Here is a 17,306-nt window from a genome sequence, read left to right on the forward strand (position 1 = left end):
AGACCATTATTTTGGGTGCTTAAGCACCTCCAAATTCAACCCAAGCACCCTCCAAAACTATAGCATTTTAAAACTTTTTTCCCTTATAAATGACAGGATAGGCTTGTATGTGATGAAAAACGCTTCATTAAAATAAAAACAAAACAAAAAACAACAACGCAACGTCGGAAATACTCCACTGGCTTGGTCCAGTCAACCTAATTTTATTATTTAATTCCTAAATGGGAATAAAACAGCTTGTAATTAAGAACATGGATGAAGATAATTTATGTATTCTTTTATTATTTAATACATGTTTAAATGACTGAATCAATATGTTTAATGACTGAAAGATGTTTGTATGTGGTTGTTGCTCTGAAGTTAAGATCGCCCCTGATGGACTGTTTGTTACCTTAGATTTTCAACAACATAATACGTGTTTGATTTAGTGACATTTGAAGTTACGCTTTGTGCCAGATGATGGCGGTAACGGGCCATGTAACGCATGCTAAGGAGATACGCAGAAGGAGAGAAGGGCTAAACACAACCCCTTTTTCCGTCGCTGCGTTTCCGAACAGAATTTTTTTCCAATTTTCCTGCGGTAACAATGGCAGCAGAAGGTGACTTTTTGGCCAGATACCGTGCTGTATCGAATAAACTTAAAAAGTAAGTGCAATTTTGGTTAAGTATATTATAAATAGCAATTTTTGATGTGGCTATCAAGCAGGCTTAGCTAGCTAGAGGTCACCTGCTTATTTTCATCCTGATTATTATGTATACCTGCTCGTGTGTTTCGTGTATTTTGTTAATTGAAAAAAAAACGTAATGTAGAAATTAGATTATAACTTAAATTTTTCTATTTAGTATGTAGCCGCATTAATATAATATTTCAATAGCAGAGACAATGTCTTCCTCAGAGCCATCGCCGTCCTGAACAAGTACACAAAACTGACATAAATATATTCCCTATGTGTTGTAAAAATGTCATGTCAAGTCAAGTCAAATTTATTTATATAGCCCTTAATCACAAAAATGTCTCAAAGGACTGCACAGGATTACAGTTACAAAATTACACAATTACCTGATCTTAAACCAGCATGCGGGCAAGGAAAAATGTGTGTATATATATATATATATATATATATTACAGTGTTGCCCTAACCATAACCATTGCACTACCAGTATTTTTGATTGTTTTTTCAACACTTTTCTAACGGATTTACAACTTGGACTAGTTTTCAAGCTATATCTATCTATCTACCCTGGTCATATCCCTCAAGAGGGGTGACCGACAGCCAGACAAACACATACAAAAATGAAGAAAATTTTTAAAATGGGAAAAAGTAGCAGAAAACACACACGAAATTTCGGAATCCAAGCTGGTCATGCTTTCGTCCCTCCAGATGAAACGAGAGACAAGAAAGCGGCCATGTCACTCGGGTCAGGGTGACACAATACACTCTTCTGTTCAACAGCAGAGCCCGACAGCTTTCACTGGTTTACCCCTGCCACATCATACGGGTGCCCTGCCCATCCCTTAGATCGTGTCCAAACATCCCACTATCCTTTCACAACACCTCTCCACTCATTCCTTCAAGCACTACGTTGTAAATATTTCCTATCTATCCTAATTATCTTGTTATATCTTATTCTTTCTTTACAAGTCTTTTATTACATGTTTATCTTGGAGTGCTATGTCTTATCTCTTTCCAATCAATGGACACTTGGTAATCAGTATATACTTTGCTTGACGCTTGTTGAAGCTGTCTAAACATGGTACCCATTCTAGGTAGATTTGAAATTTACAAATGTATTTTTCCCCGTTGCAGACGTTTTCTTCGGAAGCCAAATGTCGCAGAGGCAAGTGAGCAATTTGGTAAGTTTTGGTGTTTAAATAATGAAAACAGTGTATGCCTTTAATGTACGGACTACTCCACTAGATTAGTTTTGTTACGTCCATATTCAGCAATTTCCTGTCTATCTTATCTTTTCTTATTCAATACCCCACTGGATTAGGTTTGCTTTGTCGGTATTCATCAATTTTAATTTGCAGGCCAGCTAGCCAAGGAGCTAAAGCAGCAGGACTGTCTTCAGTATGCTGCCTTCTGCAACTTGGCAATGGCCCGGTAAGACTCTAGGACAAAGACTTTCTGGATTGTTTTTTGTGGTAGTGATTATTTTCATGCAGGCAAACTGTATAGAAAAGGTTCAACATACAAATTTTGCCTTTAGAGTCAGGACCTTGGTTAACTTTTTGATCTCATTGACGAAAGAAAATGTGAAGAAACTTTCTTCAGTTTTGTTCCGCAAGAGCAGTCGTATCCCAAATCACAACTGATCCTGATTCTCAGTTAACACTATATCAAATCCTCATTGGGGCAGGGGCCACCAACAATGTTCCCTCTAATTTTCCACGGGTCTGAGCGTTCACACAAAGTCAGTGAGCAACACTTGAAACAACAGTGAGCAACAGCAATCCCAAGTGTGGCAACTAAATCATTATCAAACATGTCCAAAACTTGACATCACGTTGCATTTTGCGGAGTTTCCGGCAATGCAAAAAAAATTTCACTTTTGAATGAATTGACTAATGTATTATTGCAAAGGCTGTACGGCCTACAAACATAATTTGTTTTTACAACAATTCTTTCACAAGACTTCCATTTCTTTTTTTTCCTGGTATCTTTTATCGCATAATACTAACATTTTGGGGGCTTATTTAGTCGGTTGCACGATACACAACTGTATTTAATCACATTTTTAGTGGAAGTACAATGTTGGCAACAAGATTGACTTGGTATAATTGGAAATTGTTTGAATGCAACACAAACTGTTTCTTCTTTTTCCCTGTTTTTTCTATATTTTTAATCCCTTTTAAAAAAAATCTCATTGTGTTTATCTTTTCCTTTTTTCTTTTTGTTCTCTATTTACTTTTTTTCCTTTGTTTCTTTCTTTTCTTTTTTCTGGCTTTTTTTCTGAATTTTTCCTTCTTTTTTCTCTTCCTTTTGTTTCTTTTTCTCTCAGCTTTTCACTACTTCTTTTTTGTTCTATTCCCCCTTCCTTTAAGTCATTTCGTGCATAATTCTACATAATATTTTGTCATATAGGGATGAAAGAAGCAAAAACAACCTGAAGAGCCGTTTAGGACCCGAAAAGAGCCATCTTAGTGAGCCGAGCTGAAGAATTCGGTTCTCGAAAAACTCACACACGCATTTTAGAGGGAACATTGCGCTGGATAGATTTTCTTGTGCGCTGAGAATGTGCAGGCAGTGCGCAATTGCGCACGCGCGCAGCTTAGAGGGAACACTAGTCACCAACCTTTTTCATGTTTAGAGCTACTTTATTTTTCTGTTTGGCACACTGGGTTACCACTTTATTATGTATTTTGAAAATAACAGTCTATTGCAATGGCCCTTTTCAAGCTGAGAGCTATTTTTTGTTACTAATTAGCACAAGGGGCACCCAGTTTTATATGCATTTCTAAAATAACAACTTATCATGTAATTACTATGTTGTTTCTACGTTTTTACCAGGTTAATTATAAAACTAGGGTTAAATACTCAGTTGACCACTAACAATATTATTCTACTAGAAAATCACAATAGCCCAGGCCTGGTGAGCTATTTTCACAAAATGTCCACAGGCATTTTAGGTGTACTTAGGGGACATCCTGGTGCCTGGAGGCACCATGTTGAAGACCCCTGGCCTATTGTGTTATAACTATGTTGTCACTATTATTTTTAGTACGTATTACCAGGTTGTTTACTAGATGGAGGGTTAAAATAGGTTCAGTCAATCACTAAAACATCTGGATTTTATAAGGGCACTGAATGATTTATATTTAAAATTTCTAAGGGTCATTTAAAAAAAAATAATCTTGGAGAAGAATCGATCATGTATTTTAAGGTGTGGTGCGTAGTTTGAATTGTCCTTAAAACGTTGAAAGTTGAATATTTTCTCTATTAATCATGTGTTGACAATACCCAACTGAGTTTAAAGAGCCCTTTTGCTTTATTTATCATTGCGTCTATCTGCTTTTTTCTTACTTTTATCATGACTGTTGGGGGAACAAACGCCCAAAAAGATGAAAAAAAAAATAAAGAGTTTATTCGAGCGCAATGAAGAAATGCGCCGCCATCTCCTGGTTCAAATAATAATAATAATAATAATAATTTCCTTTGTATTGTCATTCTTTGTAAGAACGAAATGTCGATACACCTGACCCGTTGTAAGAACGAAATGTCGATACACCTGACCCGTTGTAGCGAGCCGATGCAGCCGCAGCCAACAGAGGACGCCGCCATTTTACCAATGTTATAAGTCTTAGGTATGACTCGGCCGAGGCGCGAACCAGCGACCTCCCAGTCTCAAAGTGGGCTCCCTACCATCTAGGCTACTGAGCTGGTAAGACATGATTGCAACCTTAAGTTTCCAAATGCTGCAACCCGCTTTTAACCCTTAACTTCAACTGTTAACTGTTGAGACGCAAATATGTGTCTGTATGATGTTATCAGTCACTGAAATAAATCATGCCACATATCATTGGAAATCCTAAACTCTTGGGATTCAAAATCTGCTGACTATTTCAAAATATACTAATCACAGAAACATCACCATCAGTCTTAAACAAAATACCCGAAAACCATAACAGATGTCGTCTTGAAGCCATCACATTCAATGGTAGTACGCAACCATGGCCTCCTTACATCCATGAGAGTCTGGTGTCTCCAACCGTGTAAAATATTTACCGTAAATTCCGGACTATAGAGCGCACCTGATTATAAGCCGCACCCACCACTTTTTAGGTGTTTTGCCACTTTTGTACTTACACAAGCCGCACCCATGTATAAGCCGCGTGTGCCCACATTAGAACTCGTGACTCAATCACAAGTTTAACCCCGACCATCCTGAAAGTTCCGCGGTTGTAACTTCTTAGATAGTGCACAAACCTAGAATCTCAGTCGGCATCATGAATGGAAAATGATAAAATAAATACATTACAAAAATATACAGTTGCAAATACATATTATACATGGTTACACATATTTACGAAGAAAGACTTAGAAAGGTGCCAACACGCTAGTTAGCATCACCCTCGCAATGTATCAAACGTACCTGTTAAAAAAAAAAGCATCCCTTAAATGTAAAATTCACGGCAGATCGTTCTCAACTTCCTCCTCATAACTATCGCCATCAAGGGCGTCTTCCTCATTATCGGAACGCACCGTAACTTTACAATGTATGCTTAAACATAGAGGTTGCAGTCTTTCTTGGCGCACATGATCTACTGGTCTTAATCTTACATTTTATACTCCAGCACCGCTGGTGGCCGTCAGAAAAATTCCATAAATCTCACTATTGTATTCAACTTAGACCCTGAAATGAGTATGCGTAACGCAACTAGGATTTGTTTTTATGCGCAAGTGGTCACAATAGTGATAGAGACGCAGAAAGAGAATTAAAATGTTTACAACTCCTTAAGAATGTCTAAAAATAGTGGCCGAAATAAAATACACATCTGCAAAAGTTTCAGTATTGAAAATTAGCCGTTTCCAAATGGCCACTATGGAAACGCCTAAAACTACCCTTGGGAAAATGTTCAAAATAAGTTTAGTTTTTCAGATTGTGATCAAATTTGACAAGTTATGTAAGGCTCCAAACTATTGTCTGGTTGTTTTTTTTATCCAAGATGCCTATGCTACACTCATCTGCCGGCATTTGATTGCAAAAAAAAAAAGATTCTTGCTAGAATAAAAAAACTTTGTGTGTTCTGCAAATAAGAGCGCATGCTTGTACGACCAGTTTAGTCCGGCAGAGGGTAGCCTAAGACCGTATTCCGCACCAGGTCATCTACTGCCAAATCTAAATTTATTTATATAGCACTTTTCAGATGCTGAAATCAAACAAAACGTTCTATATATAAAAAAATAAATGTACAATAAGGTCTAATATTCCTGCACAACATTTAAAAGCTACCCTCAAAGCTATTTTTTATTAATTTCCCCCTATGTTCCAGTCCGGAGCCTTAACTCTGAAAATGCTGGTCTACTAGTGATCCCAAGAGCCAATAAGAGATCCGCAGGTTCGAGAGCGTTCTCCACCCGGGCCCCGGTGCTGTGGAATGCTCTTACCCCTGAGATTCGATCTGCAACCTCAGCAGAAATGTTTAAATCTAAGCTTAAAACACACTTCTACTCTATAGCATATGAATAACCTATATTTTATGTTGATAATATGTGTATTATTTGCCCTCATGTAGGTTTTAGATGAGGGGATGGTGTCATAATAGTCTGTAGTCTGCAATAGTCTTTGATCCGTGCAGCCCTTTGAGACTCTTTGTGATTAAGGGCTATACAAATAAACATGACTTGACTTGACTTGACTTTTATTACACCATTCCCTGATCTAAAACATACATGAGGGCAAGGAAAAACTCAAAAACCTCAACATAAGGAAAATGAAGAAACCTTGAGAAGTGACTGCACATGTTGTAATCCCTCTTCCAGGATGACCAGGCTGCAATGTATGTTACAATAACAAATAATAAACAGATATTGTCAAGAACAGCATTCAATTTACTTAGGTTGCGTCTTGGATTGGGATTTTAGGTAAATTGTACATGATTGTTAAGGTATTAAAGACACTGATGATGTATGTTTTTGTCATGCCAGTTAAAATTTTAATTTTAAAGAATTTCTGGCTAGTTAAGGTTTTATTAGAGGGCCACGTTCGTGACTCACCATAAAGTTAGTACTGGTGCTTGAAATCCTTGAGAATGCTTGAATTTTAATGTTGTTTTGTCAAGGTTAAAAAAATGCTTGAATTTTGTGTGAAGTTCTTGAAAATGTTTCAAACTATTTCCATATGTTTCTGGACAATCTGACTTGACAGAGCACGCATTAAGGAAAAAAATAGATGATAAAATGACGCTGCTGCTATCGCATTGCTTTGTAGGGCTCTGTCAAGTCATGTTTATTTTTATAGCCCTTAATCACAAGAAGTCTCAAAGGGCTGCACAGACCACTGATTATTGCAAACGACACACCATTAATTACACCATTCCCTGGTCTGAAACATACATGAGGGCAAGGAAAAACTCAAAAACCTCAACATGAGGAAGATGAAGAAACCTTGAGAAAGGTCCGCACATGAGGTAATCCCCTTCTGGGATGACCAGGCTGCAATGGATGTTGCAATAACAATGCACAGATATTGTCAACGTGAAATAAGGGTCATTCATAAGCTATAGAATATAAGTGTGTTTTAAGCCTGGATATAAACAGTTCCTCTAAGGTTGCAGATTGAATCTCAGGGGGCAAAGCATTCCACAGCACGGGGCCTGAATTGAGAACGAGCTCTAACCTGCAGATCTTTTCTTGGCTCTGTGGATCACCAGTAGAGCAGCATTTTCAGAGCAAAGGCTCCGGACTGTAACATATGGGGAAATCAAATTCGATATCATATCTGAAAGATATGAGGGAGCAAGTCCATGCATTATTTGGTATTTTTTATACCATGTGAAGCGTCATCGCTCCATACATGTGCATTGGTAAATCTGCACCAGAACAGATCAATTATAACAAAATGCCAATGCTAGGCTTTGCTCATAAAATCTGCTGAAAGCAATGCAGAAAAGCTGCAGCTAAAACTGTACCTCCTTTCAAAATCAAACGGTTTGAGAAGAGGATCAAAAGAAAATAAGAAAATTCTTGAAGGTTTGGAGAAAAAAAATGATAGAAAAGATGAAGTAACTGAATGAAAGTCGTAAACAATTTGGCCTTTGGTTTTACCTTGGTGTTTTGCTAAGTTAGGTTTATGTTCCTTCTGGTAATATGGAACAGTTTTGTTAAGTGAATGTTATTAAATAAGTGACTGTTTATTTGAAAGTGTAGGAATTGATATCACATTGTGCAATTTACAAGGAGCAATATGGCATAAATCAATGAATAGCTCTACAGTTTGACGTAACTGATAGCTGTGTGTAATACAAATAACTATAAAGAACTAAAAATAAATTTGATTCAACATGAGCCAAACAGAGACGGCAGCAAACATAAATGAAATGAGGCAATTGTTTAAAACTTGTTATGCCCCATTCAGCTGGTGGTTTAATATTTGGCCTAGGATTGATCATACTTGCTAAGTTTTTCCTACAGGCAGCACTAAGTCACCTCAAACAACATAAAAAGGGTGTACGAACCCTGTATAGATAGCAAATTGGAAGTCCTTTGTTCATGAATGAAAATTGTAATACAAAATAATGTGAATAGAAATAATCAGTTCTGGTGTCAAACTCTTTGTACTTGTAAGCTTATGTCGTCCTAAACGGTAGGCAGCAGCTCGCGATTCATGTATGACAAACTTGTCATTTACCTGCAGGTGTGAGCAGACTCTCTTTAATGCCCCTGGAGAAGCGTTAGCACTAACTGATGCTGCACGGCTTTTTCTCTCCTCTGAGAAGGAGAATCGCGCTCTGCAGGCACCAGGCTTTGATGAGCATCTCCAGGCAGCACTGAACTGTTACAGTTTTGCCATAAAGGTTCACTTTGAAATCATTTTTTTTTTCCTGTCTTAGCATAAATTTATATTGTGCAAAGTTTCTTTTTTTTTTTCATTTAAAAGGAACTCTTGGATCATGTTATTTGTACAGGTGTATGTTGAAATGAACCAGCCAGTTATGGCAGCCAGTCTCTGTCTAGAACTTGGCAATGCACTCAAAGTAAGCTATCTTCTCTCACTTGGTACAATATATAATTGACATAATATAATTCATTTGAATATGATGCTTTTTTTATAGGAGATGAATAGACCAGGTGAAGCTATTGTTCATTACCAGAGAGCTGCAGAGTTGCAAACGCAGATGCCAGTGGAAGCTCTACTGTCGATGGGGGAAATGGCTTCTTGTAAAATTCTCACACGTGAGTTTCATGTCATCCTTTACCCACTTGGCGTCACTGTTTCCTATGCCTATGTGTTAGGTCGATAAATTTTATTTGAAATTAGATAGGTAGTCAAACATCAGATTAATTATTATTGTTGAATAAATGTGTATTCCAATATTTTGGCCATTTGGCTTATCTAATAGGTGACTTTGCTTCTTTTTTTTTGTGTGTGTAGGTGACTACGATGGCGCTTTGTCAGTTTTTACAGAAATGCAGCTTACTTGCCAGGAGAAAGGACTGCATCTTCCAGGGACGAGCACCCCTGTTGGTTAGGATCATTTGCATACGCTTGTTTACATCCTCCCTTTCAGTTTCATGTGCAATGCATATAATCTTTTGGGGTTGTACTTGTCTTACAGGTGCTTTTCTGGACATTATAGCAAGATGTGAAATATGCAGAGTGCTGCTGCTCATGTTGCTTGAGGTATGATTCATAGAATTATTTCTATATTTTGCTTTATCCAAATCAAATCTGGTTGAAAATGTGTGCATCGGGAAAAAAAGATTGTTTAGCTTGTTTATTTGACATTAAAAAAACAACTTTGCTTGATAAAGGGTAATAAATGAAACTATAACTACCGTATTTTCCGCACTATAAGGCGCACCTAAAAGTCTAAATTTTTTTCAAAAGCTGACCATGCGCCTTATAACACAGTGCGCCTTATATATGGCTCAATATTAAATTCGCAAGGTCTCGCAACTACGAGAAACAGCCGCCGACTCCATTTTTCGCGCTGTGCATACTGGGAAATATTAAACAACGATTCTCTTTCATACGTGCGGGGAGACAGCGCCGGGCGACATACGCCACCATCTGTCAGTGGATCGTAAATGCATGGGCTGATATATCAGTCTCAACTGTGGTCCGAGCTTTCAAGAAGACGGGAATTGTCCCCGAACAGCCAGACAACAACAGCGACACTGACTCAATTAATGACGACCTTGATGAAACGGAGTCGGACGTGTTGGATGGCCCATTCACTGAGATGGTCAATTCGAACACTGCAGAAGAAGAATTCGAGGGATTCGTTGATGAGGAGCTTATAGAGTGATCTTTGTTTTTCTTTTGTGTGTTTACGTTTTACATTTTACAGTTATTATGTTATTGCTTTATTGTTATTGTTTTGCACTTGTTGTTTTTGCACATTACGAGTGTCACTTTATTGCGATTGCACTAACGTTTCATTTAAAATAACAGTATCAGACGGTTTTTTTTTTGCGTGTTGACTAAATGATGTTGTTCAAAGATGTTAAAGATGTGTCACGAAAATGCTTTACCTCAGAGAAAATAATAAAACGGCTGTTTATTTATTTTGGGAGTGAATGGAGTTGTGGAAAGCTTGTTTGTTAACAATAAAGTTTGACCATTTTGAATGTTTTGTTGACATTCCCTTTAGCGTGGCAACATCTAGAGGTTGCATAACGTAACTACATTCTCTACTGTAGTCAAGTCAAGTCACATTTATTTACCGTAAATAGCCCTTAATCACAAAAATGTCTCAAAGGACTGCACAGGATTACAATTACAAAATTGCACAATTACCTGATCTTAAACCAGCATGCACTTATAGCGCCTTATAATGGGGTGCGTCTTATGTATGGCAAAAGTTTTAAAATATATCATTCATTGAAGGTGCGCCTTATAACACGGTGCGCCATATAGTGCAGAAAATACGGTACACTGAGGAATTCACCTAATCGACAAGAAAATCATCATTCTAGATAAGAAAATAACGATCCAATACAACTTCAAAATACATGAGTGTGCCAGAGATAACCACACTTTGCAGAACCTAAGAAATAATACCACTATTAAGACATGAAATAAATAGATGCTCATATTTAATTATCTTTTTTATGCCTTCACACTGATTTATTTAGCAATTAAAAATCAATTATTATGTTGTCACTTCTATATTGTCAAACATGCTGAAGATAACTACTCCTCAGTTTGAATTTCCTCAAAAAAAGGAAATTGATTCACAAAAATGCTCCACTCTAAAAAAAATACTGTTTATACAGTATATAAAGAAGTTCATTTGCAACCCTGAATAGTGTATTGACTATTGCATTAAGTTGACATGTTTCAGGTACATGCTCTCAGTCACAATCCTCCTCAGATTTTACATAGAAGTTTAGTAAAAATAAAATATCCATTCATTATCGGACCCACTCATTCGGTGGTCAAATTCTGGCTCTACGCTACTGCCCTGTGCCTATAGTTCTTGGAGATTGGCCTAAGTTATAAGTGCATCGTAAAAATTGTGCAATGAAAAAATGGTGCAGTAACATGAAGCAGCAACAAAATTTAAAAATCAATCGAAAACGTATCGCCCATTTTTCTATAAAAAAAGACTAGGTACTGTATAGCGTAATCCCTTAGTTATCGTGGTTAATGGGGACCACAAGGCAAGGGGTCCTTTATGATGTTGTCGGTATCGCAAGCTGGCAATGTCCTCTAGACTGGGCAGAGAGCAGTGGGTGATTCTCTGGGCTGATATTATTGATCTGAACCTAAACAAAGGCTGTTTTCATTCTGACTTTTGAGCTCCGTTTGATATCAGAGGCTGTCCTTATCGTTTATGAGGGTTAAAACGAACTTGAAGATGCTAAAGTAGCATAACTGTAGACAGAATTGGTCTGTTTAGCTGCATGAACTGGTAACATTTTAGTGGCACGCAGCCATCAAACTGCAAAACGCGGAGGAGAGCTAAAGGTGAAGTGTAAAAGGAAGGAAACACCTACGCAGCAGGAATCAATTATCCAGCTGGTTATTTTACGACCCAGAATATCCTATTTTGTAAATCATAAAAGCCGTTTATTGGTTTCAATCACGACGATTTTTTTGTTGCAGCCTCCGCCTCAAAAGCTGTTACCGGAACACGCGCAAACACTGGAGAGATACGCTTGGGAATCTTTCGAACCACACAGCCAAGGTAGAAACATTTTTCAATTCTTAAAGACAGTATTTAAAATGTAGCGCCTCCTAGTAAGAAAAAAAATCATTCAAAAATTCATTAAATATGATTGAAATGATGAGCAAAAATACATAAACTATCATGTGAATGTGCATTAATGTTAATACTTATAAGTCAAAAAAATTTGCATTTATTTTGCACAACAAGAGCTTCACCCAGAGCAGGAGGGAACCTATGGCTCGCGAGCTATATTCGGCTCTTTTCATTAGTACATATGACTCTGAGACTGAATTTATTCCATACAAATTTTCGTCCAATTGAAATTTTCAGGTTTCTCAACAAATCTCCTTATAAATGACAGAGCCACTGCTCTCTGGTGGCTTCGCTTTGCAATTGCATTTCTTCTTTCCCCATGACTACCGGCAGCTAATATTACTTTGTATGACATTGTACTATGAAGCATCTTCACCTCTACAGGTCGCTCTCAAGAGGACAGGTGCATGTTACACTCAAACAGGGCACTAGGAAATGGTTATTAGTGCGATGATTATGTATCAATTAGGGACGTTTATTATGGGACATGCAAAATTTTAAGGTAGTGTTTCCCAGTGGTAATCTGTAACGGGAAGAGTTTCCTGCATCTGAAAATGTAAGCTACATATTATCATTTAATAATTGTCATTTTTACCCAATATGGAGAGAGTTTTCTCAGAAAAATAAATATATTGGCCAATTCACTCAAGATCTAAAAAAAAAGATCTTATTAAACGCACACACAATATTAAAAATCGTATTTATATTTGTGCCTCTGCAAAATACATGATTTTCACCGGATTTCTTTTAATCGTACTGGAAAAATTGGAAAATTGGTGCTTAAATTTGTCCATCAAAAAGATGTACAAACCCTGAAGTAAGTTTGCGGACAATTATGTTAGCTCTCTTTAGGTGAGGCTCATGTTATGTGTCATTTATTGACCTACAATGTTTTTAATAAAAGCATGTTTGTGTGATAGTAATTGTATGTTTGCCCATTATTTAAATCAATATTGTTTTTTCTTTATAAATCAAGTTTTCTACCACTGGGAGGCGCTAAAGAATACACACATACAAAACCTTTGAGTACATTTTCCTGTGTTTTTATCATGTCAATGTCTCGGTACAATTGACATTTCTTTGAAGTCCACTGACTCAGTGTTTGGATTTCTTTCAGTGACTTTCCTCCCTGAGAACGTTTTCCTCCTCCTGCAGTCTGTGGTGGTGAGTTTCATTAGCCGCATACTTTTGCACTTGACAGGATTTCCTGCTCTTCTCCTTGTGGCCTTTTACAAAGCTGCGATAAATGTGCCAGGACGAGGCCAGTCTTTTCAAACAGATCTTTGTTTTTGCATTTATTATCCGCCGGGCTTGTGCACGTGTCCTTCAAAGGAAGGGATAACAGCAATGGACACGTTACGAAATTGGGATTTTAAAATACAGTGCCCAGTGAAAGTATTGGCTCCCCAAGATGTTTTGGTCCTATTGCCACATTTTAAACTTCAATCTTTAAGCAAAAAAAAATCATAGAAATTTTTTGAGGATCAACACGTGAGACACAATCGTGAAGTGGAGCCATATTTTTACAACAATTTCTATTACATTTACAACAACAAAACTGAAAAGAAGGTGTAAAAGGATTGCCCCCCTGTTTTCTCAGTTCAGCCAACTGACTCCAAAGGTTCCTTGATGACTTCTGAATTATCCTCTTTCAACCTCAATGACTAAGAATGACAAACAGAGTGCACCTCAGTTTAAATGCACCTGATCAGACAGCATTATGATGCATTATAAAGATTAAAAAAAAACACACCAGCAAGGTCCGGGATAAAGTTGTGGAAAGATTAAAAGCAGCAATGGATACAAGAAGAAATTGTAACATTTACACATCTTCCGTAGCACTGTGCGAGCAATAATATAAAACTAGAGCGGGCATAATAACCAAGACCTGGCAATCTCCCTCTAAACCTTCACCCCAAACAAGGAAAAAACTAATCAAAAGCAGGCAATATTATTTTTGGACGTCTTCCTTTTAATTCTTTACTTGATAGCACAATATAAAATGTTGATCGTGTCTGACATGTTGTAGATAGATAGATACTCTATTCATCCCCGCAGGGAAATTCACATTTCCAGCAGCATCGCTTCGCTGAGATTCTTGGAAAATATTTTGAGTTCTTCATCCATAAGTTTGAAGTATGAAATATGGCAATAGGTCAAAAAGTCTTCGGGGGGAGCAATACTTTTGCAAGGCACTGTAAAGTATCAAGTGAAGCGCGCACTCGCATCCCGTGTTCAAGGCTATTTGAATTTATTGCTGCAGCATATGAAAGGCAATGTGTTTCACAGATGGCGTGCCAGGAAAAAGACACGGAGTCCCTGAAGTCTCTTCAGATTGAACTATGGTAAGCGTTCAATAATATTGTTTTTTATCGCCAGGCGGTCTGTCGCCTCTTGCGTTGGATTTTTTCCTTTTTCATGCGTCCGTCTTTTCCGTTTCAGGCCGCTGCTCACCGCTGAGCAAAATCACCTCCTCCACCTAGTGGTTCATGAACGCATCACACCGTCTGGCCAAGGCATTTAGTAACGTCCTTTCCTCATCCGCTTCCTCTGGGAACGATAGCTAACATCATGGAAACATTCCTGCTTGTGACTGGGTCTGTTGTAAGACCTTGAGAAACGCTTGCACTGAAAGAAATACAAATTGTGAAAGCTTAAAGAAACATTTGTGGCATGCACATTATTTTGTGCTTTTACGCAGACGAGACTTTGCTCCATTTTTACACGTGAATGACTTTGGATGGGAACTACAATTGTACCTATAGATCAGGATTCATTATCCTCAGTAACTTTTTTCCATATTTCTTCATACGGGTAATTGAAATCCAATGTTTTGTTCAAGGTCAGAAAAATGCTGGAATTTTGGGTGAAATGCTTCAAAATGTTTGAAATTGTTGCCATTGCTGTGTTTCTTGGCAGTCTGACTCGATATACCGTGCAATAAATCAATAATTTTATTTAAAAAGTGCTTAAAAATGACGTTAACATGTCTGCTCTGGTGACTTGTCGTTATGCTTTTTTTATGTGAAGCGTCACCGCCCAAGAGGACAGCTCTTTTTAGAAAACCGGCTCTTGCTGCTCAGCTCACTGAGAAGACCCGGCGCTTTCGGCTCCCAAACGCTTCCTCCGATTTTACATTTTTTATGATATATCATTCTGTAATAATAAAACATGCATTAAATTGTTTAGTAATTAGTCATTTCGTATGTTTTAAGGGGATCCTAAAAATTGTTTCAGCAATTTTAGGTTTTTACACACTGAACAGGTTTAAAGTCGAACAACAACACAACATCCCTGACAATGCAAAACAATAAACAAAAAATTAAAAATCTTAACTCTTCAGTGCTATAAGTAAATGATAAAATCCCCCCCATAAAATATTTACAATTTTATCACAACCATTTTTGCCAGATCCTCTGAAAAACACGGAAATAAAATAAATTAGAATAAAACAAAAAGCAAGACTCTAAGATCAGACTGAATGCTTTGCAGGTTTTGGAAAGTGAAAAATTGGCTTTGAACGTGCTTTAAAAGTCCTTGAATTTGGCCTTTAAAAAGGTGTACAAACCCTGTTTTTTTATTATTTCAATAATAAAATAAGAAAAACAATCCTTAAACAGGCATGAAAATCTGTATCCTTCAGAAGAAATCAATTGATTTAAAGTCAAAAACCTATGTAAATTGTGTAGATCTGATAAGAAATTTGGGGGAAATTGAGAGGGGGTAATTTGAGAGTTACAAAAGTGAATCGGGTGTTTAAGGTAGTGCGTTTGAATTGAAATCAGGGTAGTTCATGCGAGAAGTAGTACTGTATTTATTCGTGTGTAACGTGCATTCTATTGTCACACTATTTTCATTCATGGTACCTGAGACAAATCCTAGCGAACGGAGAAAAATAAAGTCTTCATGAAACATCAATATACTCAAGCACAAGGGAAACGGCTCCTTAGTTTATCTAATGACAAATTTGATTTTATAGAACATTAAATATATACTTTGTAAATTTTATGTTTGTGTTGTGTTCATAGCTTTCAATAAATGCTTTGAATCTTAGCCACATATATTAAACAACCTCTGTCACTTTTATCAATTAATTTGAGCAGTGAAAAAGCATTTTGTACTGATTTTTTTCTCTAAAGTTCAGAAGATAGATAGATAGATACTTTATTCATCCCCGAAGGGAAATTCACATTTCCAGCAGCATCCCTGAGCTGAGAACAGTACAATAATAAAGCCAAAAGAATACAATATACAAATACCCAGTGTGACGTGCAAATGCCCACTGTAGCGTGTTATATAGAGTAACTAAATAGTGCTACACAGAATACATATTGCAGTAAGATTCGGTAATATCCAATGTAGGTGGTGTGGTTTAATGTGGGCCTTTACTCTGCCGGGTGGAGTTAAAGAGCCTCATGGCATGAGGAAGAAAAGATCTCTTCAGTCTGTCCGTAGAAAAAGTATTTTTGCGAGTTGAAACCCATATCCATAGGATAGAAAGTAATCCAAGTGTTGCAAGGCACTGATAAAGTAAGGAAAAAAAAATAAATAAAAAATAAATAAATCACAAAAGTAGCGAAAATAACACGGGAGCTGCTGGAGTGGCTGCCATTCGTGACGGCGCCGGAAGTATTTGAAAGTAAAATGTGAAAAAATAACTCAAAATAAATATAAAATAAAAACTTGATGAAGTGTGCATTATACACAAATACAGTTTATCCTGCACGCCTTTCTCACCTTTTGAAGCTCCGACCATTTTTTTTTATCTCTGTTAAAGCGACAGTGTGTATTACTGATCTATTTGACATATCTGTTTTGTGTAGTGCCACAAACAATTATGTGCTGAAAAGAAAAGTGAAGAACACAAACTGTTGAGACTCATAGTGACCAAGCCGCACAAATTTTCTTTTCCCTTTTTTTCTGCACAGCAAGGTTACTTTTTGGGGACCCATAGCAGCATAATGACGGACAGTTGTCAGTTTCCTCTATGAGTATTCAAAAAGAAAAGCATGTTTATGATACATCATTTATTTTGGCTTATTAATCACATCAACACAAAAAAAATGTTTAACCACTAAGAGACGGTTAATTATACACACTGTCCCTTTAAGAAAAACTAGTTTTCTTTTGGGCAGGAAATCTATTAAAATATGGGAAATAATACTAATATTGGATACAGAAACTTTCAAAATATAATAAGAATAAACATTTTAATATCCCCTGTTTTGATTCTAGAATTTTGTAAAAAAAAAAAAAAAAAAAAAAAAACAATAAGCAAAAATATACATAGAATATGGTTGTTGTTTTTTTTGACAAATGATGTACAGAAAAAAATGGGATAGTGTGTGTCATTTCGGGCCTCCCGGTGGTAAAA

General features: G+C 37.0%; 1 protein-coding gene across 1 annotated transcript; it reads left to right on the forward strand.

The window, feature by feature from the left end:
• The first annotated feature begins 471 nt into the window (after nt 1-471).
• On the forward strand, nt 472-15,118 carry LOC148361841 (40-kDa huntingtin-associated protein-like). The gene is made up of 12 exons (XM_088342645.1): nt 472-645; nt 1,809-1,855; nt 2,033-2,105; nt 8,359-8,518; nt 8,630-8,698; nt 8,777-8,897; nt 9,097-9,189; nt 9,281-9,345; nt 11,776-11,857; nt 13,050-13,096; nt 14,222-14,277; nt 14,375-15,118. The coding sequence occupies exons 1-12, from the start codon at nt 587-589 to the stop codon at nt 14,454-14,456; spliced, it is 954 nt and encodes a 317-aa protein (XP_088198771.1). The 5' UTR covers nt 472-586; the 3' UTR covers nt 14,457-15,118.
• The last annotated feature ends 2,188 nt before the right edge of the window (nt 15,119-17,306 follow it).

The sequence above is a fragment of the Urocampus carinirostris genome, chromosome 8 (assembly GCF_059441175.1).
Source record: "Urocampus carinirostris isolate Australia breed hairy pipefish chromosome 8, RoL_Ucar_1.0, whole genome shotgun sequence".
Classification (NCBI taxonomy): Eukaryota; Metazoa; Chordata; class Actinopteri; order Syngnathiformes; family Syngnathidae; genus Urocampus; species Urocampus carinirostris.